General features: G+C 35.0%; 1 protein-coding gene across 2 annotated transcripts; it reads left to right on the top strand.

The window, feature by feature from the left end:
* The first annotated feature begins 8,442 nt into the window (after nt 1–8,442).
* LOC107617919 (NAC domain-containing protein 17) lies at nt 8,443–12,621 on the top strand. 2 transcript variants are annotated; one of them, XM_088499989.1, is made up of 5 exons: nt 8,443–9,218; nt 9,826–10,103; nt 10,221–10,499; nt 10,606–11,164; nt 11,518–12,621. In XM_088499989.1, exons 1-5 carry the CDS (start codon nt 9,029–9,031, stop codon nt 11,652–11,654), a joined length of 1,443 nt encoding a protein of 480 aa, XP_088356115.1. In that variant the 5' UTR covers nt 8,443–9,028; the 3' UTR covers nt 11,655–12,621. The 2 variants fall into 2 exon arrangements, with proteins under 2 accessions (XP_088356115.1, XP_016175285.1); XM_016319799.3 differs by having other exon boundaries at nt 8,590–9,218; nt 11,496–12,621.
* The last annotated feature ends 9,701 nt before the right edge of the window (nt 12,622–22,322 follow it).

Genomic DNA, 22,322 nt, shown 5'->3' with positions numbered 1-22,322 from the left:
GCACTAAATATGTAAACTTGAGTTTCAATATTAAAACTTTGGCATTTTTCACCAATATTACAAACATATTCTTCTACACTCCAAGAGTCCTCTCTACTGTGCATCTTAAACTTAAATGATAATAATTAAACACCTCGTTATGATTTCAAATCCAGATGAGCGTAAAGTTCGATAGGTGATATCTTTCATATTTGTAGGGACCTATATATTCTGTCAATATAGAGTAGCCAACATCCACTAAATAATATTTACTTAACAAACCATGAAATTAGTATAAAATTAGTATAATATATATCGTCCTCTGTTCATTGTTCTTACCACAATTCTTGCATCTTGACAACAATTTTCATATGGTATCCAGTGGCATTGGTTATGTCCTCCTCCTCAAACAGCAACAAGTCTCTTCTTTCATCTATTCCAAACAAGCTTGATGAAACGAATTTTACTATTTGAAAGCAATTGGCTCTATTCACAATTAATAGTATAGCAATATCACATTGTAGAAGGGAAAGAACCTCCCCAGCATACATCAGAGGTAGAAAAAACTGCAAGCACCTCTTCTAAGTATAATGAATGACAACAATCTCAATTCCTGGCTTCTAACTTCCATTGAAGATTCTTTCAAAATATAATGGTTCGTTGCACCTTAGCTCTACAAATTTAGCAAAAATTTTATCAACTCTTTACTGAAACAACAAAGTCAAAGATCAAACAATTTCACACTCAGTTGAAGAATTCCAAGAAACAATCCCTTTCAATCATTCAATATCTCTCTAATATCAAGAAATTTGTTAACTCGCTAGTTGCCCTTAGTCACGATGTCATTAATAAAACACATATTGAGGCTATCTGTGATAGGCTTCAAGAAGATTCTTCAAGTTGCATTTCTTTGGTTCAAGCCAAACCCAAGTTATTCACTGTAGGAGAAGTTGAAACTCTCTTTGTTTCCCATGAAGAAACTTTAGAAAAATTCAAACAGTTGCCTCATGGAATGGCACAAGCACAAATAGCACAATCAAGCTTCTCTAATTCAAGATTTACGAGTAGAAATCTCAATGACAAAAGAGGAGGTTGTGGTGGCTGTTTTGGCCATCGAGAAAGATTTTCTTGGAATTCAAGCAATCAATTGAATTGCGTTTGTGAACATGCTAGTCATTCTGCTCTCCATTGCTCTACCATTTTGATCATGCATATAATGGAAACTTAACACCTTCTAATCCTTCATTTTCATCTAACCATCCACCACCACTACCTCCATCTTTATTTCATCAACGACAATCCTTTCTAACATCAACTTCTTCCATTGTTGACTCATCATGGTATCCTGACACAGGTGCCAGTCATCATGTCACACATGATGCAAACAATCTCATAACTGTTACTGATTACACCCATCTTGATAAGCTCTACATTGCTAATGGTTTTGTTATTCCAATTAGTCATTAAACTCAAGAACATATTGCATATACCTAAAATTGTTAAGAGCCTTATTGGTGTTTCAAAATTCTGTTTGGATAATAATGTATTTTTTGAATTTCATCCTTACCGTTATTTTGTTAAATCTCAGGTCAACAAGAAAATTCTTCTTTAGGACCTACTTAAACATGGACTTTACTCATTTGACAACTTATCTATTCCATCTTCTTTAGTTGATAAATTTACTTTTCATGCTTTTTTGGCAAAATATTATCTGAATCTTGTGGTGTGGCATAGAAGACTGGGGTATCCTTCTTCTATTGTTAAAATTGTCCTTAAACTATTATATCTTTTAAACTATTAGTTACTCGAGAATCAAAATCTATTGTAAGTATACCTCACCATTGTCGATCTACTAGCCCGAAGAACAAAGAGATCCGCCATAATTTCGTGTCTTGGACTTATAAATTCATACTCTACAATTAGTAGTAATCTTAATCTCACTTTCAAAACAACTATGCATGAAATTAGTTAATCTTATGCATTTGTCTGTATAAAAGACATCCCGAAAATAGCTTCAGAAGTTAGTTTTATTTTTCACGCAGTGCAATTCTTGGATAATGCAATAGATTGACACACCTTAGCTAGATTTATTAGCATAATGGTACTCGATGTTGGGATAAAAACAACAATGATGATATAAAAGTAATGGTTGATTTTGAGTTATAGTTTATTTAAGGTTTAATTACTCTGCAGGTCTCTATAATTTCATTGAATTTTCAATTAGGTCTTTATACTTTTTTTCTTTTCAATTGAGTCCCTGTACCATTTAGTTTTTTCAATTAAGTCTTTGTCATTACAAAAACATATGAAATAACAAAATTTTGGATTAAAAATTTGAATATTCCGAGGTTAAGGGTACTAGACTTAATTGAAGACACCTCAATATTTTCTAAAGTCCAAAATCACCCTTTTCTTTTCAATTTTCAATGCTTCTTCAGTGTTTCTTCTCTCAGTCGTGAATGGTGCTTCTTCTTCTCCTCTGTCGATGTTTTGCCCTCCGTCGTCAATGTCGTTGTTTTGCCCTCCACCGTCATGATTGTTCACTTTTCCTTTGTGGAAGCGCCGCTTCCTCCACATAGATCTGCATCTTCGTCGATGTTGCTTGCTATCGCCACACCAGCCGTCTTGCGCACTTTCGTCTTCACCTTCCCCTTCACGACAGCATAGTCCTAAGCGCCATTTCTAGCCGTGCGTCATGCGCCATCATCGGGTAGGGTGGTTCTACCGCTGTAGATGTCATCATCTTCCTCAACCGGTTTTGTTCCCCACCACATATGATCGCCAGCATTCAAAGCTCGTGTTCCGTATTCAAGTAGATTGTTCCTTAGTCAGAAGCTCCAATTGCATATCTAGAATTGTTGTGATTTAAATTTGTCGTAGTTTTATTGCTGAACTTGGAATTTGTATAATAGAGAATCAACATATTTTGTTTTAATTATGAATAAATAATTCTGCGGTTGCATGCTTTTTGCTGATCAATTTTTTTTAATACCATATTTGTTTAGCTTAAGGACGATTACAAGAGTGCTAAACTTGCATCCAAATTGAGTTCCTTGTAGAATTAACAAAAGTGGTGTTGTGATCTTTAAACCCTCTTAGACACGGTGAGTTTACATACCTTTTACTTGGCCTCAGATCTAGCATGAGTTGAACTAATGTGGCGGTGTTAAAATACATTTGAATAGTTCGTTACCATACAAAAACCTAGGAGGCTATTTTAATGGGATGTTTTAGTATAGCTTAGTTATTTCCATTGGTATTTGGAGGCATGATTAGGAAGAAAACCTGTTTGTGTAATTTTATCTTTCTTCTGTCTTCTCTTCCTGTAGTGTCCATTTCTAGTTTTGAAGTGTGCGTAAAATGCTCATATTTTTTATTTGCCATGTAAATCAAAATTTTATCGAAGTGTTAAATTGGTGTTATTACCAAGACAGAAGGAAGGTGAGGAGATGGTGGATGAGGCGGGGGGACATAAAGGTGGAAATTATAAGTAAGGTATAGGTAAATAAGTAAATTCACATTTTATTAACGTTTTTTAGATATTTAACGTCAGCAGAAACTTAATTGAAAAAAATTAAATAATATAAAGAATTAATTAAAAAATATAGGGATCTAATTGAAAATTTGATAAAACTATGGGACCAACAATGTAATTAAACCTTTATTTAATGTATTTTTAGTTCCTAGTAGCTTAATGTTGAATTTAGGGGTGTACATGACACGGGCCCGAAGGATTTTGGGGCATGATGGCATGGACCCGAAGTGGCCCAGGGCTGACCTGTGGAAAAAAAAATGAAACCAGAAAGAGGAATAAAACCGGACCAGGCCATAGCTTGGGTCACCTGGCCCCAGCTCGGTGAGGATAACTAGTTCTAAACAACTAGGGCATGCATACAGCCATGAGCCATTAGCCTCACAATCCCTATTCTGTTCTCTCAGGTCTCAGCCACGCACCCTGCCACCCTCAAAGCTCAGTCCCCTCTCAGCCCTTCCCCTCACGGCGCTGCCGCCACCCTTCCCGTTGCAGCCATCCCTGAGTCTTTCACCAATTGCCGCACTCCTTCCCCCTCATCCCTCTTTCTGTCTCTCACTAGCCACCATCACGGCACTCGTCACCACTCTGTAGCCTCAGAGTCACGACGGTGCTACACTGCTTCTCGCCCCTGGTGACGACGACGACTGCGAAGTGCGACGGAGCTTCTCTGACCCTCAAGCCTCAACGATGACAACGACTGCTTCTCCCTTCTTGATCACGACGGTGTTGCCTCCAGTCGTATTCTTCTTCTCAGCTGCTGGTCTTCTTCTTCTTTTTCTCTTCTCTGACCCCTGCTCAAGCTCAGGTAAATAATTAATGTTCTGAATTTTAGGGGTTCTGATTATTGGAATTTCTAATTAGGAATTTTGATTATTGAAATTTTTTATTAGGATTTTGATTATTAGAATTTCTAATTAGGGATTTTGATTATTGGAATTTTTTATTAGGAATTTTGATTATTGTTCGGATTAAGTGTTTATTGTTCTTTCTTTTTCAGTATTTGGTTATTATTTTAATAAGAATTTTGATTATTGTTCTAACTCTTGATTATTGAAACTTTTGATTAGGAGCAACTTTGTTCTTCCTATTTCGGTGTTTTGTTCTGATTTTGTTTTAATTTTTGTTGAACTTCTGATGTGTTGCTAATTATTGATGAATTTGTTCTTGATTTTGTTTGTTTAGGATACGAACAATGAAAGGAGGAGATAATTGTATTCCTCCACAAATCATCGAAGAGAACAAAATAATAGAAATTAAAGATGAAAATCTTGCTGCTCCTGCTCCTGCTATTGATGCCGCCACAACTCCTACTGCACCACAAGTAGATGAAAAAAAAATAAAGATGCAAACAATGATGATCCAGAAGTTGTTCGTAAGGGAAAAAAATCGTATGTTTGGTAGCATGTTACTCAACTTTCATTGACTGAGACAAAGGGACAACATCATGTTAAATGTAATCGTTGCCAGAAAAAATATAGTTGTCATCCTACTAAACATGGCACAAATTTTCTAAATAAACACTTGAATAGTGATCATAAGTGGATATTTACTAAAGTGGGAAAAAATGGGACACTTCGTGGTTATATGCCTAAAATTGATGAAGAAGGGGAACTATGCAAAGTCTTTAAGGGTTATAACTTGGAAGATTGTAAAAAGTCTGTAGCTGAGTTTGTTGCACTTGATAAAATGTCGTTTAAAGTTGTTGAGGGGATTGGATTTTGCAAAATGTTAAATTGATTTGAGCCAAGATTTACGGTACCATCTAGGGTGACGGTGTCAAGAGATTGCTTTCAACTTTGTTTTGATGAGAAGAAAAAGCTAAAAGAATGGTTGGCAAAGTCATGTATTCGAATTTGCTTGACAACAGATTGCTGGACATCAAATCAAAATTATAGTTATATGAATTTGACTGCACATTTCATTGATGAAAAATGAAAGTTACAAAAGAGAATTATAAATTTCTGCTGGATTGAGAACCACGAGAGTGATACATGAAGAGAAATATAGAAATGCTTGAGAGAGTGGGGAATCGAAAAAGTCTTTACAATCACAGTAGATAATGCAAGTTCGAATGATGTGGCTATTATTTACCTTCAAAGAAAATTAGGTGCAAGAGGTGGGTTGGTGTGTGGAGAAAAATATATACATGTGAGATGTTGTACTCATGTTCTTAATTTGATAGTGAATGAAGAAATTAAAGAGCAACAAACTTTAATTGAAAGCGTTAGAAATGCTGTCAGGTATGTTAGGTCCTCTCCTCAATAGACTAAAAAAAATTTAAAGATTGTATTGAAGCTGAGATAATTGAATCTAAAAGTTTTGGGTGCTTGGATGTTTCAACTAGGTGAAATTCTACCTATCTAATATTGGAACATGTCGAGAAATTTGAACAAACTTTTGATAGACTTTATAATTAAGAATATGATTTTCTTAGATGATTTGGAGAGAAAAGTGGAGGAAAAAGAAAAATTAGTCCACCTACACCATTTGATTAGCAACATGCTAGATTATTCATTGAGTTTGAGAATCTTCTACGAGATAACTTTGAGTTTCTCATCTTCCTTGCATGTGACATCAAACAAATATTTTCATAAAATCGCATCTATTGCTTCTCAATTAATATCTTGGAGGCAAAATCATTCTAAATTATTAGGAACTATGGCATGTTCTATGAAAAATAAATATCATAAATATTGGGACAGGTTGACAAATTTAACCCATTGTTGGTTCCTGTTGTTGTATTGGATCTTCGGTACAAACTAGATTATATCTGTTGGTGTTTGGAAGATGTTTATGACAAGAAAGTGTCTACTAGTATGACTGATTTTGTTAAACTCATATTGGATATCTTATATAAGTTTTATGAAAAGGACGTTGCAGATGATAATGAAAGGAAGGATGATGAAAGTTCATCTAGAGATGTCTTAGATGACAATACTAAAATCTCAGCTAGTGTCAAGTATGTTTCTGAAGATAGAGTGAATATGTGAAAAAAAAAAAAAAGAGAGAGAAGGCTAATGCAGATAGCAAGTTAGATGTGGAGAGATATCTGGTCGAAGATACTGTAGAAAGAAGAGAATTTTGATATATTGGCTTGGTGGAAAGTGAATGCTTCAAAATACAAGATTCTTTCTCTTATAACCCGTGATGTCTTAGGTATTCCAATTTCAACTGTTACTTCTGAATCATGCTTTAGCACCGGTGGACATGTGCTTGATGCCTTCTACAGCTCTTTGTCACTGTTACTAGCTAAAGCTTTAATATGTACTCAAAGTTAGTTGTGTCCTTCTAAACAAGAAGTTAGAGATCAAGAATTTAATCAATTTGATTATAGTCAGAAAGTTGTTCAAGATACATTTATGATATTTTTATTATTTGTGACTTATTTAATTCAAGTAATAATCTTTTATATAAAAATGAGTAATTTTATATGTTTTTGAAGGTTTTACTAATACATCTATATCACAAGGAATAAGTTGACGACATTAATAGCAATTGATGTATGATGGCTATTTTTTTGTGGAATTTAAGTATTGTAAACATTAATATTTTGTGTTATAAAGACTATAAGTTAAATTTCTGTATTTAGGAAGTATAATACTTTAGACTAATGCATAATATTTGTGTTATTTGTATGTGACTTAAATATTTAGTGTTATTAAACAATATTAATATTGATTGTGGTTATACTTTAATTTTAGAAAATTATTGGTTCTTGTTATATTTTTCTAAATAAATTTTACCATGTGAAATAATGGGTGGAGATTTAAAAATTTTCACATACTAACCTACAAGAAGATATCAAAGTAATATGTTTTGTCTTAAACTTGTGTTTTCTACCTAATATTGTGTAATATTAATTATACATTGATTCTTTTATTTTTAATGAAAATTATGCAACTAGAAAAGAGATACAAAGATGCATGAAATTTTGATTTATGAAGAGATTTAAGTTGAATATTAACTATCAACTTCTTCATAACAACTAACAAGTAAATTTTTATCTCTTTTTATAAATTATTACTAAAATTCCGATTTTTACTCGATCTAAAGATGTGTATGTTTCATCGAGTTTAGAATCGTATTAGAATATAAAAAACACGCCCAATATATCATTTGGATCATATTTGAGTTAGGATAAATCTAATTTTCCTTGGTCCATATACACCCTAGTTAAATTATTGATAGCCAAAGTAAAAATTTATCAAATATGTATCCGAGTCAGGGTTCTTTGTTGGATATTTTAAAAAAAACCTAACTTAATTTTATTCAAATAAATAACATTAGAAAAGCTAACTAATTAAATATATTATCCTTTTTATAAAAAAATAGAGTAACAATAAAATTATTAGCTGCATATAATTATAAAACGATTAATCATCTAATTTTTTTTAAAAGAATTTAGTTACTATTTGCAAATTTCAAAGTAAAAATATTTTATAATGATATTAAAATAAAATAAACTACAAAAAATATATCTAAATTATTTTTTTATTAAAAATTTTAAAACATGTCAAGAATATTCAACTATAATTAAAGACATACTCCATTAATAAAAAACGTTATGTGACTCATTTGTTAATGTTAGAGTTTTATTTGCTACATAAAAAATTTTATTTAACGTATTATTATTTTTTATTAACATAAAATGCTCAATTTACAAATGTATATTTTTTTTATCACGTTTTAAATAATTTGAGACATTTTCATCAATAACAAATTTTAAAAATATTTTTGTCATTTAAAAAAAATTTAGGTATTTTTTTTTTGGTTTATCCTATTAAAATACTAGATGCAATGATGAATATACCAAATCAAAATCGTGATTTGCTTGTGCGAGATGCCACATAAGACCTAATGTTCACACACAAAAGCACAATCACATACACCCAAGATCACAAAAACCCAATGCTCACCTCAAACACCCTAATCACACCCTTAATCAACGACTTGAATACCACGCAATCACATCATGTCACGGAGCTCACACTCTCTCCCTGCTCCCTCATCGCACTGAATCACTCTCCCATATGAAGGTTCCCAGTCATTACTGCTAGGAGTCTAAGTACTACGCCAAGCTTCCTTCTTTGACCATAACACTATCCAATTCCAACCCCCCAGACCCCCTTTCTTCTTTTTCACACCGCAATTTTTTCCACAATCGATCCCATTTTAAGCTTCTCTCTCCCTCTAGGTTTTTTTTTTTTTTCATTCGACGGTTCATTCCTCGAATTCTCGTACCCCGAGGATTCGATTCGGGTCATGTAGTCGTAGGTTTTCGGTTTCTACAACCGCTTGATCCACAAAGCTCGGATTCTTTTTTTTCTTCACTTTTTTGGGGGGTTGTGAATTCTGATCCTCTATTTTTGGGGGTTTCGATTCCGTGATTCAATTTCTTCTTCCGGATTCCTCTAATCGCATCGATTAACTGGGTGTTTGGTTTCGTAGCCTGTCGATTCAGAAAGTTTCGGTTTGTTCCTTTGGGTGTTTGGTCTAGGGTTTTTCGGATTGAGTATGGGTGCTGAAGCTGGTGCAACTGAGTGTTTCAGTAAGGCCATGGCGTCGATGCCTGGGTTTCGGTTTCATCCCACGGATGAGGAGCTGGTTATGTACTATCTGAAGAGGAAGATATGTGGGAAGAAGCTGAAACTCGACGTGATTCTAGAAACCGATGTTTACAAGTGGGATCCTGAGGAATTGCCAGGTATACTGTTATACTCTGTGAACTCGAGTGTTTCTGACTGTTATAGCGTTGACTTAGGGTTTGCGTTATTTGTGTAATTGTGTTCTTTTGTTTGATTCTTATCAAGTTGTTGATTGATACTTTAGGATGTATGTGTTTAAACTTGGGTCCTCGTGTTGCGAATAGTGTGATTGCTTGGGTTAGAATACTAATAAACCAATTATAGTTGATATTCTGAATGCTTGTGTTGAGATATCTTGACTGATTTGGTGCATATTCCATATAAATTGAATATATGGCTTTCGTGCGATGATCTGTCAGATTATGGCTTTCTTGGTCCGTCCAAACTGGGATTTTTTACTTACCATATAATTACGGTTAATAACGTTTGCTAATAATTTATCTGTTCATGGGATTTGTGGTTTTGGTGTTCGAAGGTTGCAGTTACTCTTATGATGCGAACAAATTATACAGATAGGGTATGATGCTGGTACACTGCTTGCACCATTGTCAAACTTAGTCCAGATAGGGTTTTAAGTTGATATTAAAGATTGTATGGAACTTTTTTTTTTCCACTTTTCTTTATTTTCTTTTCGGTTGATTGCTGATAGTTTGTAATATTTCGCAGGGATCTCTGTACTGAGGACTGGAGATAGGCAATGGTTCTTTTTCACTCATAGAGATAGGAAGTATCCTAATGGTGCGAGGTCCAACCGAGCAACAAGGCAAGGTTACTGGAAAGCAACAGGAAAGGATCGTAATGTGACCTGCAATTCTCGGTCAGTTGGAGTGAAAAAGACTCTGGTTTTCTATAGAGGCAGAGCTCCTAATGGTGAGCGGACCGATTGGGTTATGCATGAATACACCATGGATGAAGAAGAGCTGAATAGGTGCCAGGATATTAAGGTATCTTCCTGAAGTAACATTTTTTATTTAAATTTACTGGATGATTGTTTTCTATACTCTATTCTCATTCATCATGGAAAGAACATTGCTTACTGATCATCTTTTTTTCGTTATCAGGACTATTTTGCACTTTACAAGCTATACAAGAAAAGTGGACCTGGTCCTAAAAATGGAGAACAGTATGGTGCACCATTTAAAGAAGAGGAGTGGGCTGATGATGAATGTGTAGATTTCAATATTAACTCAGCAGATCGGGAGGTAGTAAATACTGTCCCTGTTAATGATCAGCTGCCTCCTTTGGCCGATGATGAAGTCACGGATATGATTAATCAAATTTTGGATAATGAGCTTGCCCTTGACCAGCAATTTGGTGACGACCTTCTTGAATTTCCTCAGGTATGTGGTCATAACAAATTTTGTTACTTATTTAGTTTTGATTGCCTAACTTCTACTTTATTTCCATAAATGATCGTCTGAATCAAATTCCTTATGAATCATATAGGTTGTTGCTGAAGAAACACAAAGTACTGTGGTGGATCAGTTCTCTGAGGCAGTGACGGACCCCGAGTACAATGATATTTACCACTCAACCAGTCAGCACTATGATGCGCAGAATGTCAACTTCAATCAGTCGGTTGCATCTCACCTTCATGCCCCGGAAGGATCAGAAGTTATTTCTACTGCCAACATTCAAGTAGAAGACTATAACTTTCAGGAGGATGACTTCTTGGAAATCAACGATCTCAATGGTAGTGAACTTACAATTCCAAATATGGAAACACCAGTGGAGAACCTGCAGTTTGAAGATGGATTGTGTGAACTTGATCTGTTCCAAGATGCAGAGATGTTTCTTCGTGACTTGGGACCAATCAATGAGGAAACCATTCCACATTCATATATGAATAATGCCCCTGGAAGCAACATTGAAAATCAGAATTATCACTTGCTACCCAATCCAGAGGACACTACTCAAAATGTTCATGAATTTTGGATGCATGATGAAAGAAACACCCTGAGTCTGTTTGAAGGCTTTGATGATTCTGTCTCTCAACAAAATCCAGGTATACTGATCAGTGCAAGACACAGTGTTGCTCAACTCCCAAAAAATATTTTTAATGTCTTTGATTTGGATGGAGATGCAAGCTTCACATCTCATTTGTGCTGAGCTCTTCACAGATTACTGCTCCTGGTTGACATGCCAGCTTATGCATGGCAGAAACCATTTAGGAGTCTAAATTTTGTTGCTCTATTGAGAGTTTTACAAACTAAGATTTCTAAATAGGGAAATGTTAAATTTGAGCCTGTTTAAAGCGGCTCTTATGTAAAAATAAAAAATAGGTCCTAGGCTCAGTAGGCTGTCTCTAATATTTGCTAGTTTCTGGTCATGTTTAGGTGCTGTATGTGACTCTGCCAGCTTTCCTACTACTGAAGGCTATGATAATCAAAGTAGCATTGCAGAAGATGTTGCTACAAGTAGATTCTCTTCGGCTCTCTGGTCCTTTGTTGAGTCAATACCTACCACTCCTGCATCAGCTGCGGAAAATGCTCTAGTGAATCGGGCTTTGAATCGAATGTCTAGCTTCAGCCGAGTGAAGATTAATATCAAGCCGACGAACACAGCTGCAGGTAAAGACACTGCAACTACGAAGAGAGTGGGCAGAAAAGGATTTTCATTCCTTTTCTTCCCAATTCTTATTGCTTTATGTGCTTTCTTATGGGTTTCTCTTGGAACTTTTAGATTATTAGGGAGATGCATCGCTCCTTGAATATGTAAATCAAAAGTTTTGATGCTATTATGCTATATATGTTCTATCTGGGATCTCCCCAAGATGACTGAAATAGTATTGTTCTAACATATTCAAAAAATAAAAAATAATATTTTATTCTTTGGGACTGTTAGAAGTTTTAAGTTTAGGCAATATTAGGACTATGGTTGGGAGCAACGGTGGAGAGGGGAGGGTGAGGTGTGGCTGGGACAGGTGTTCGAAAACCGTATTTCGGGGAGTTTGATGGGGAATGCAAAGCATGGCATAGGAAGGGCATGTGGGAACCCTTGATCATGACCCCTCTCCAAATTGGAGGGGTGGATACAGAACACTTAGCTGTCCCTCCCAGGCCTTCTTCATCTTCCAAACAATAAATCACCAGCCATTCCTCTCCACTCTTCCACTTCATCAAGGACCCTTCCCCTCAACCCCCTCCATACTTCCAAACGTAGCCTAGGTGAGTCTTAACAATCTTAATCCAAGAGAAAGGGGTTTATATGAATTTGCAGGGTGGATTGGTAATGCACCAAGTTATTTATTATTTTTGTTTATTTATCGGACCCATGTAAATATCTTGTTTGGGTTTTTAAGTCAGACAGCACTACCATTGGATGTTGATTGTACATTGTAAAGCTGAACCCTTTGTGAGATATCGTAGTATTGATGTATCTATACCTATACCCTTTAAGACATTTGTAATATTATATGCAATTGATAGTATATATGCCTTGGGCATTATATTTTTGTTGTTAGAAGCACGGTAACCCGGAAAATAAAGCTGTGTGTACTGTGTAGTTCTCGATAGCTGTTGTGTAAGCAATTGATGGTTACTACTCCCTTAACATGGTTGCTAACCCGAAATGCGTTTGCGGTATGCTTTGTATTTTTTGACAATCGAGATATTTCATATGGCTTAACACTCGAAAATTCTAAGCTTGAAAGGATATGCAATGCGCATACCATAATTTCGGATGATTGGTATGCTCCCATGAGGAAGGAATCTGTCTCCTTGCCTTCTGATCACTCAAAAGTCAAAACTACAATCCCTTTCTGTACGGACTAGCTTAAAAAACTCGCACCAAAAGTTTATCTAAATTAACATAATCTTGTGAGTTTTATTGACTGGTTGTAATTCTTTTATCAATTATATTAAGTGTGTATAAGAAATCAGTTATTAATTAATTATTGGATATAGAGATATATATTTGATATTTCATATTTCATTAAAAGAATTATTAATTATAAACAAAATTGATTATTGGTTTAGCGGCGGATTTTTGATTATCTTATTATTATTATAGTAGGTTTAATTATTTTGATAATTGATTATTCAATTAGAAAATGTGTAAATTAATATATATAAATATATAATAGTTAATTTGTTATAATTTTCAGTGTACATAGATCATTAGTGTTCTTTTATAACTTCATGTCTATTGGTTGTTTAGCATAAAATATTTCATATCAAATTTGTTTTCGGAGGGTGAATGCTGGTCTTTTTTAAGTTTTTTGCTCATGAAACTATTTGAGCTGCGCGCATATATTAGAGAATCATCATCCACTTTCTTTTTAGTTAGGCCATTCAATTAGTAAGACTTTATTGGTTTATCGTTGTTGGATCATATGATGTTATAAAGATTTAGGACTCCAGAAATTAGAAAAGACCGTAATTAGTATTTAATTTATACATAAACAACATGAATATGTTTCACTCGTAGAGCTAATTACATAGATTAAATGAAGATATGATGTACTAATAGAATTTCCGTTGTTCAAATAGATTCGCCTATTGTCAACGAGTTATAACTCAAATATTATCTCCATCCTCAACTATAGGTTTCAATTTCGAGTCTTACTCCTAACTTTGGAAAAATAAATTCGCCTATTTGTATGACTATTTAAGTAGTGGTAGTTGAATTGGATAGTAATAGCATGACAGTTTTGGGTTGGATAGCAATGTTATATAATGTGCTAATGATTATTTAAGTAGGGGTAATTAAAGCTAATGACTGATGGTGTATTTTTTATTTCTTTTAATCGAATAATAGTATTTTTAAAAAATATTTGTAAACTTATACAGTTATACTCTACAAATATTTGTTTTACAAAATTTTAATATGAGAAACTGGATTGGTTAAAATATATACTAAACGAAAATCAATAGTTTAGGTTCTATAGTCTTGTAATAAAGATGTAATTATTTTGCAATTCGTGTTAATGTTTTGATTCAGACAGAACAGCAAGAACTTCTCATGTAGATCAACAAATGCTTGCTCTAGTCCAGTGACTGCGCCAAAGACTACCAAATTTATTATGTCTTACTTGCCATTTTTAGATGTAATGATACCATGGTGGTTTTCATTGGAGTTTTGAAAGAAAAAAGGAAAAGAAAAAGAAATATAACTCACTTCTGCTGTATTGCATGATTACATTCTAAAAGGGGTGCGTTCATTTTTTGTGGCTCACGAATTATTTTTATTTGTACTTAAACATCACTCGAAATTTTGTAAAAAAAGAAAATGAAGGTCCTGGAATGTAATTTTACCATTTTATTCTTTATTAGATTTGAGTGAAATTAAAGTAGTGATAACAGTGGATTATAATAGTTTATTAGAAAAAAGATAAATCAAATTAAATCCAATAAACCCTCCCCTCCCCCCGTTTGAGGAAACAACACATGAGAAATTTTTTTTTTTTTGGTGCAGAGTAAAATTGGATAAAGAATAAAGTTTTTTACTAAATTTATTTTTTATCTAAACTTCACTATTCACGGTAACATTGCCCTTTAACAAATATCCCTATAAACATATCTTTTTTAAATAATAAAACTCGTAAACAATGTAAAACTTCTGTAATGGTTTATTTTCTCTTATTTTTTTCCTAGTAAATCAAATCTGCCATGTATCTTTAGCTATGATGCACGGATATTAACACGAACACGGGACACGATACGATACGGGACACGTCGACACGCGAATTTTAAAATCTTACATGACACGGGGACACGCATACATATAAAATATAAAGTATTTTTTAGATAAACCGTAATGATATTTTAATATTTTATTGATATTAAAATATAAATTAATTTTTAAAATTATTTTTAATGTCTTATTTTAAGTATATCAAGTATTTAAAATATTTTTTGTTTTAATAAATAATAATATATACTATATCTAAATTTATTTTAAAAATATATATTAAGAATAAGACCGGATAAGCTGACACGTGATGGTATTTAGGTGTGTCCAAGTGTGTCCGGAGAAGAATTTTTTATTTTTTATTGAGACACGGTTTGGACACAGCAGACACGCGTGTCGGACAAGTGTCGATGAGTGTCGTGTCTGAAATGTGTCCGACACGCAGACACGGCAACTCAACAAAGTGTCCGTGCTTCATAGATCTTTAGAAATTACTAACGTTAAATAAAATGTTTAAATAACCTTAAATAGAGTTCATATCGGTGTCGGATTAATCTTTCGTATATCGAGTTAAAAAATACTTATCTTTAATTCTGAATTTAAAATTGTCAAAAAATGTTTTGTAAGACAACCTAATTCATTAAGAATCCAATAGTAAATTATGATTAAGAAAAAATAAATAAAATAATTCCATAATCTATATATTTATTTATTTGGTTATACCTGTATCTATACCTATTATAAAGGAAATAGAGAAAAATTACTATTTTTTGTTATTTAATTTTTATTTCTAATTTAGTCATTCTCTTATGTGTTGTTTAATTTTAATTGTTATTAGATAAAGTTAAAATAATTTAATTTTAATATATTTTCAATGTAAAAGATCTTATACAAATAATAAATTATAAAAAATCACATTAACAAAAATAACTAATTTTTAAACTCATTATTTTAAAAAATATTCAAATATATGAATCTAATGATAATATAAAATTATTTATACTATCAATATATTAAAATTAAACTTTAAATAAAACAGCAGAGAGTATTTTATTAGTACCCAATACACAATTTGCACTTTCCTTTGTCTTTTCATTTTCAGACAAATGTCACGGCCTTGGACACACTTCAACGCTACCGTACCGGCACTCGAACTTATTTAACCTCTTGAGCTAAGACCAAATCTGCCTAACCCTCAATACTTAGCAAGAAAGTTAAGAATACAAGAGAACACAAGAGAAATGAAGCTTTGGTGGAAGAACACTTTATTACTCAAGTGTTTGTTACAAATGATTCACACATACACAAACTCTAACTCTCACCCCTATTTATAGCCATCCACCTCCTCAATGGATGGTTAGGATTAAATCTAATCAACGGTCTAGATTAATAATCCAGAACCTTCTTTACAAATATTTATCCTACCACAACTTTCTAAATGTTTCTAGGTTATTCCATACCACTCTTTATACTTCTATATATATCTACACTCTTTTAGAATACTCAATGACCTTCCAGAGTTTTCTAGAACCTTATAGGGTATTCCGGGACCTTCTAGGACATTCTAGAACGTTCTGGAACCATCTAGAGCATTCCCAAACACTCCAGAAAACTATACAAACACTGTTAAATTTAACCTTTTAAAATTTACCGTGACATTCTCCCCCACCTAATGCGCAGACGTCCTCGTTGCGTTCTTTTCATGATAGCGCCCTAGGTGTTCTTGGAATTGCCGCAGATCTTCACGAGCTTCCCAGCTAGCTTCGGTTATTGGGAGCCCTTTCCACTTGATCAAGTATTGGATACTTGGTGGTACCCCTCTTCGTCGCACGATGCGATTAGCTAAGATCTCTTCGATTTTTTTATCAAAGGATCTAATCACCACGGGCGGAGCACGACTCGAGTCACCTCTACTCGGTTCGTCTTGGTCTCCATGATATGGTTTAAGCATACTCACATGGAAGACCGGGTTGATCTTCATAGAGGGAGGGAGTTGTACTTTGTAAGAAACCTCCCCAACACGTCCAATGATCTCAAATGGCCCTTCGTATTTGCGGATTAAACCCTTATGAACTTTGCGAAAGGCTTTGAATTGTTGTGGAAGAAGTTTGATCATTACCTTGTCTCCCACTTGATAGCTTGCATGCCTCCTCTTCTTATCTGCCCATTTCTTCATCTTCTTGGCAGCTTTGTCGAGGTAAGAACGAGTGACATCTGCTTGTTCTTCCCATGACTTAATCATATGATAAGCTCTAGGGCTCTTCCCTGAGTAAGAGGAAGAAAGAGGGTGAGGTGTAAGCGGCTGTTGTCCAGTCACAATCTCGAATGGGCTTTTCCCTGTAGACTCACTCCTTTACAGATTGTATGAGAACTGAGCAATGTCTAGGAGTTTTGTTCAATCCTTCTAATTAGCGCTTACAAAATGCCTCAAGTAACACTCAAGTAAGGCATTCACTCTCTCAGTCTGCCCATCAGTTTGAGGATGGAAGCTTGTTGAGAAATGAAAATCTGACCCAAGGAGTTTGAACAGCTCTGTCCATAGTCGTCCTATGAAGCATGGATCTCGGTCACTAATGATGCTCTTAGGCAATCTCCAGTACTTCACCACATTCTTGAAGAATAGTCGTGCTGCTTCCTCTACAGTGCAGTCAGTAGGGACAGGTATAAAGGTAGCATACTTCGAAAATCGATCCACTGCCACGAGAATAGATCCAAACCCCTCGGACTTCGGTAAGGCAGAGATGAAATCTAGAGAGACACTTTTCCATGGTCGCTCTGATTGAGGCAGAGGTTCTAACAACCCACTTGGTGTCTTGTTTTCAATCTTATCTTGTTGGCACACAAGACAAGTCTTCACATAGCTCTCCACTTCATCTCTCATTTGAGGCCAATAATAAGAAGATTCAATAAGTGCCAAGTTCCTTCGCTGACCTTGGTGACCAGCCCACTTGGTGTCGTGGCATTCCCTCACTAATTTTTTCTTAGATTTTTTCATTTAGGGACGTATAGTCTTCTCCCTTTAGTGTAGAGAAGGTCATTTTCTAACCAAAATCTTTTGGTCTTACCTTCTCTAGCCAACTCCACCAACTTCTTGGCTAATGGATCGTAATGCAACCCTTCCTTGATGGTATGCATGATATCTCCTTCAACCATAGAAATGGCCGCTAACTCAGCCTTGCGACTCAGCGCATCTGCTACCACATTAGTCTTACCTGACTTGTATTCAAATTCGAAATCAAACTCAGCCAAGAAATCTTGCCACCTAGCTTGTTTAGGGCATAACTTCTTCTGAGTTTGGAAGTAGCTTGTAGCTACATTGTCTGTCTTGACGATGAAGTGTGAACCAAGCAAGTAGTGACTCCAAGTTCTCAGACAATGCACTACCGCGGTCATCTCCTTCTCTTGGACGGTGTATCGCCTCTCTATATCATTTAACTTGCGACTCTCAAAGGCAATCGGATGTCCTTCTTGCATCAGAACCCCTCCAATAGCATAGTCAGAAGCATCAGTGTGGACTTTAAATACCTTTGAGTAGTCGGGTAGTACTAGTTCTGGTCCTTCTGTGATAGCAGCTTTCAACTTATCAAAGGCCTTTTGACACTCCTTTGACCATTCCCAAGAGTGATTCTTCTTGAGAAGATCAGTTAATGGTGCAGCCTTGGTAGAGTATCCCTTGATAAACCTCCGATAGTAATTAGCCAACCCAAGGAATGACCTCAATTTAGATACCTTATTTGGCAACTCCCACTCTTTGATAGCCTTCACCTTTCTTTGATCCATACAGAGAGTTCCATCTTTAATGATGTGTCCCAAGAAGTGGATTTCGTCCCTTGCAAAGGAACACTTTTCCTTCTTCACATATAGGTTATTCTCTCGCAAGATCTTGAACACGGTTCGTAAGTGTTCTACATGTTCCTCCAAGGTATTACTATAGACAACAATATCATCCAAGTAGACCACTACAAACTGATCAAGATAATGTCAAAAGATCTCGTTCATTAAGGTACAGAAGGTCGCAGGAGCATTGGTCAAGCCAAAAGGCATCACCAACCACTCATACGATCCATACCTCGTGACACACGTGGTCTTAGGCTCATCACCATCGGCAATTCTCACTTGATGAAATCCTGACCTCAAATCTAGCTTTGAGAACCACTTGGCTCTACCAAGTTGGTCAAACAAATCGCCTATCAAAGAAATGGGGTATTTGTTCTTGATGGTTACCTTGTTAAGTGCTCGATAGTCGATCCATAGTCTCAATGAACCATCGTGCTTCTTTTGGAACAAGACTAGTGCGCCATAAGGTGCTTTCGATGGACGGATGAACCCAGCATCTAGCAAATCCTTGAGTTGCTTCTTCAACTCCTTGGGTTCTGGCGATGCCATCCTATAAGGTGTTGAGGCGGACGACTTTGCTCCTGACTCCAATTCAATCTTGTGGTCCACCTTCCTCGTAGGTGGTAGTTGTTTTGGCAACTCGGGAGGCATCACATCCCTATTTTCTTCAAGGACTTCCTTGATTTTGGGAGGAACGTCTTCTCTTTCGGATATTGACTCCTCTTGTAATAGAGCCAAATATGTAATCTCTCCTTTCTTGAACCCTTTCTTGAGTTGCATAGCAGAAAGTATCGGTGGTCCGCCAACTTTAGAGACTGTAGGGACCATGCATGGAGACCCTTTCTCCATGACGCATACTACGTCGTAGTATGGCATAGGTATTATATTTGCCTTCCTTTGCAAATCGAGCCCGATGACTATTTTAAAATCGTCCATGGGTGCTACTGAGAAATCTACAAGGCCCTTCCAAGAACCAAGAGTCATCTTAACCCCTTTTGCTACTCCCTTAAGAGGTTCACCCTTGGTATTCACTGATTTGAACCAACCATTCTTTTCGGTGATCTTCAACCCAAGTCTCCTTGCTTCATCAGGTGTGATGAAGTTGTGTGTAGTACCAGTGTCCATCATAGCCATGACAGGTTTTTCATTGATAAAGGCTTTGACATACATCAAACCTTTCTTTTATACAGTGCTTGCCTCTTTGCCCTTCATAGCATTTATGTTTTGGATAGATCCAACCCACTCAATTACTTGAGTTTGAGCTTCTCGTTCCTCGACGATAGATGCCAAATTCCCTAGCTTGGGACAATCCTTCATTTGGTGTGGTCCCTTGCACACGAAGCATCCTCCTTTGGGCACGAAAGCCTTATTCTTTTCTTCGTACTCTTTCTTTGAAGAGTATTTTTCTTCCTTTTTGGCTGAGAAACTCTTCCCCTTATCTCCCCCACCTTTAGCAGAACTAGGCTTGGAGGAAGACTTGGGTTTAGAGTCTCCCCTATGATACTCAGTGAGTGATTCGGCCACCACGATGGCCTCATCGACATCCTTAACATTCCTTCTTTGTAGTTCTTGATTTTTCCAAGGTTGGAGTCCATCAATGAAGAAGAACAATGCATCCTCTGATGCTAAGTTGGGGATTTGAAGCGTGAGAGTAATGAACTCCTTTACGTAGTCGCTAATCGTACTCTTATGCTTCAACTCTCTCAACTTCTTCCTTGCTTCATAAACCACATTCTCAAGGAATAATTGTCTTTTCAACTCCCTTTTGAAATCTTTCCATGTGGCTATGTTGCAAGTACCCTTTTTCATATCTACGCACTTTCTCTTCCACCACAAAGTAGCATTGTCAGAAAGGTAGAGAGCTACAGTGCGTACATTTATTGCTTCTTCGATCACCCATTGGCCTTCGAAGTACCTCTCCATTTGCCATAGGAAGTTCTCCACCTCGCGAGCGTCCCTTACGCCCTTGAACTCCTTTGGCTTGGGGAGATCAATCTTTGTCATCTCCCTTATAATGGTTGGTCGAGATTTTGCCTCCTCGAACCAAACTCGAACTTCCTCAAATAGCTTTAAGGAATTCTCAAGCTTCTCTTCGATTTGGAGCATGCTTTCTGAAAGCATCTAGTTCTCCTATCACGTGAGTCTCGAGGGTCTCCTTATCATGTTTTATCCTTTGGAAACGCTCATCCATAGAGGATAGAACATTCTCCAACATAGAAACTCTCTCTTCTAAGAAGTTAGAGTCCTTACCTCTAGGCTCACTTGAAGAACGGACCTTCTTACCTCCCCATTGAGAAGGAATAACATTCTTTCCCCTTTGAGACTCAACATGCTCCATGGTGATACTAGATGCCATACCCACAAGCGACTTGTGCTCCCTCTCGAACCTTACTCTGATGCCAAATTGTCACGGCCTTTGACACACTCCAATGCTACCGTACCGGCACTCGGACTTACTCAACCTCTTGAGCTAAAACCAAGTCAGCCTAACCCTCAATACTTAGTAAGAAAGCTAAGAATACAAGAGAACACAAGAGAAATGAAGCTTTTGTGGAAGAACACTTTATTGCTCAAGTGTTTGTTACAAATGATTCACACATTCACAAACTCTAACTCTCACCCTTATTTATAGCCATCCACCTTCTCAATGGATGGTTAGGATTAAATCTAATTAACGGTCCAAATTAATCATCCAAAACCTTCTTTACAAATATCTATCATACCACAACTTTCTAAATGTTTCTAGATTATTCCATACCACTCTTTATACTTCTATATACATTTACACTCTTCTAGAATATTCTATGACCTTCCAGAGTCTTCTAGAACCTTCTAGGGTATTCTAGGACCTTCTAGAACATTTTAGAACGTTCCGGAACCATCTAGAGCATTCTCAAACACTCCAAAAAACTATACAAATACTATTAAATTTAACCTTCTAAAATTTACCGTCACACAAAGCTACTCTTTTAAGTTCTTTTTTTCCTCCTATTTTTCAATTATCCTCTCATTCTATAAAACACACATTTGCGTTTTTTCATTTTCAAACAAAGTTTCTTTTTCAAGTTCTTTCTCCCTATTTTTCACCTACTTAAGTTTTAATTATATTATTAATTTTTTAATTTTAAATTTTATAATATAAAAATAAAAATTTTAATAAATTAATAAATAAAAAACATATACAGAATACTTAAGTAAAAAATAGTTCTCTAAAATAAAAAGAATTGTAAAGTAAAAAAAAAAATTAATCATCATTAAATTTATATAATTTTAGTCATGTCTAACCGTGTGAATTCTACTTCTTTAATTCAAGAATAATTAGAATTTATTTAGTTACATTTTTATTTAAAAAAAAAAGTTAATGTATTTTTTAAAACATCTTTTATAAAAATAAAAATAATTTTATATTTAGATATTTCATATAATTTTTTTTAATATGAATAAAATAAGATAAAAATATTTTTTTATTTATTTATTACGTAAATTTTTTTTTTAAAAAAAATTATAAATTGTAACTTAAATTTTTTTTTTTAATTTTTTTTTTATTATTAAAAATTTATCAAATACATTAAAAAATAAAAAAATATTTTTTAATTGTTTATTGATTTAATGACTCTCAAATAAGCAGTTACTACGTTAACAAAAACACACTAACCAACAATATGGTTAATTTTAATATTTAATATTCACTATGT

Source organism: Arachis ipaensis, chromosome B9, assembly GCF_059453495.1.
Source record: "Arachis ipaensis isolate K30076 ecotype BB chromosome B9, ASM5945349v1, whole genome shotgun sequence".
In the NCBI taxonomy this organism is placed as follows: Eukaryota; Viridiplantae; Streptophyta; class Magnoliopsida; order Fabales; family Fabaceae; genus Arachis; species Arachis ipaensis.
The sequence above is the reverse complement of the archived record's forward strand: the minus strand, read 5'-3'. Positions and strand labels throughout refer to the sequence as shown.

Bases quoted from the DNA above. Each gene is read 5' to 3' on its own strand.
- LOC107617919 (XM_016319799.3), top strand. From the start codon at position 9,029: ATGGGTGCTGAAGCTGGTGCAACTGAGTGTTTCAGTAAGGCCATGGCG. The intron at 9,219-9,825 runs GTATACTGTTAT...AATATTTCGCAG, and splicing joins GGATCCTGAGGAATTGCCAG to GGATCTCTGTACTGAGGACT. The intron at 10,500-10,605 runs GTATGTGGTCAT...TGAATCATATAG, and splicing joins ACCTTCTTGAATTTCCTCAG to GTTGTTGCTGAAGAAACACA.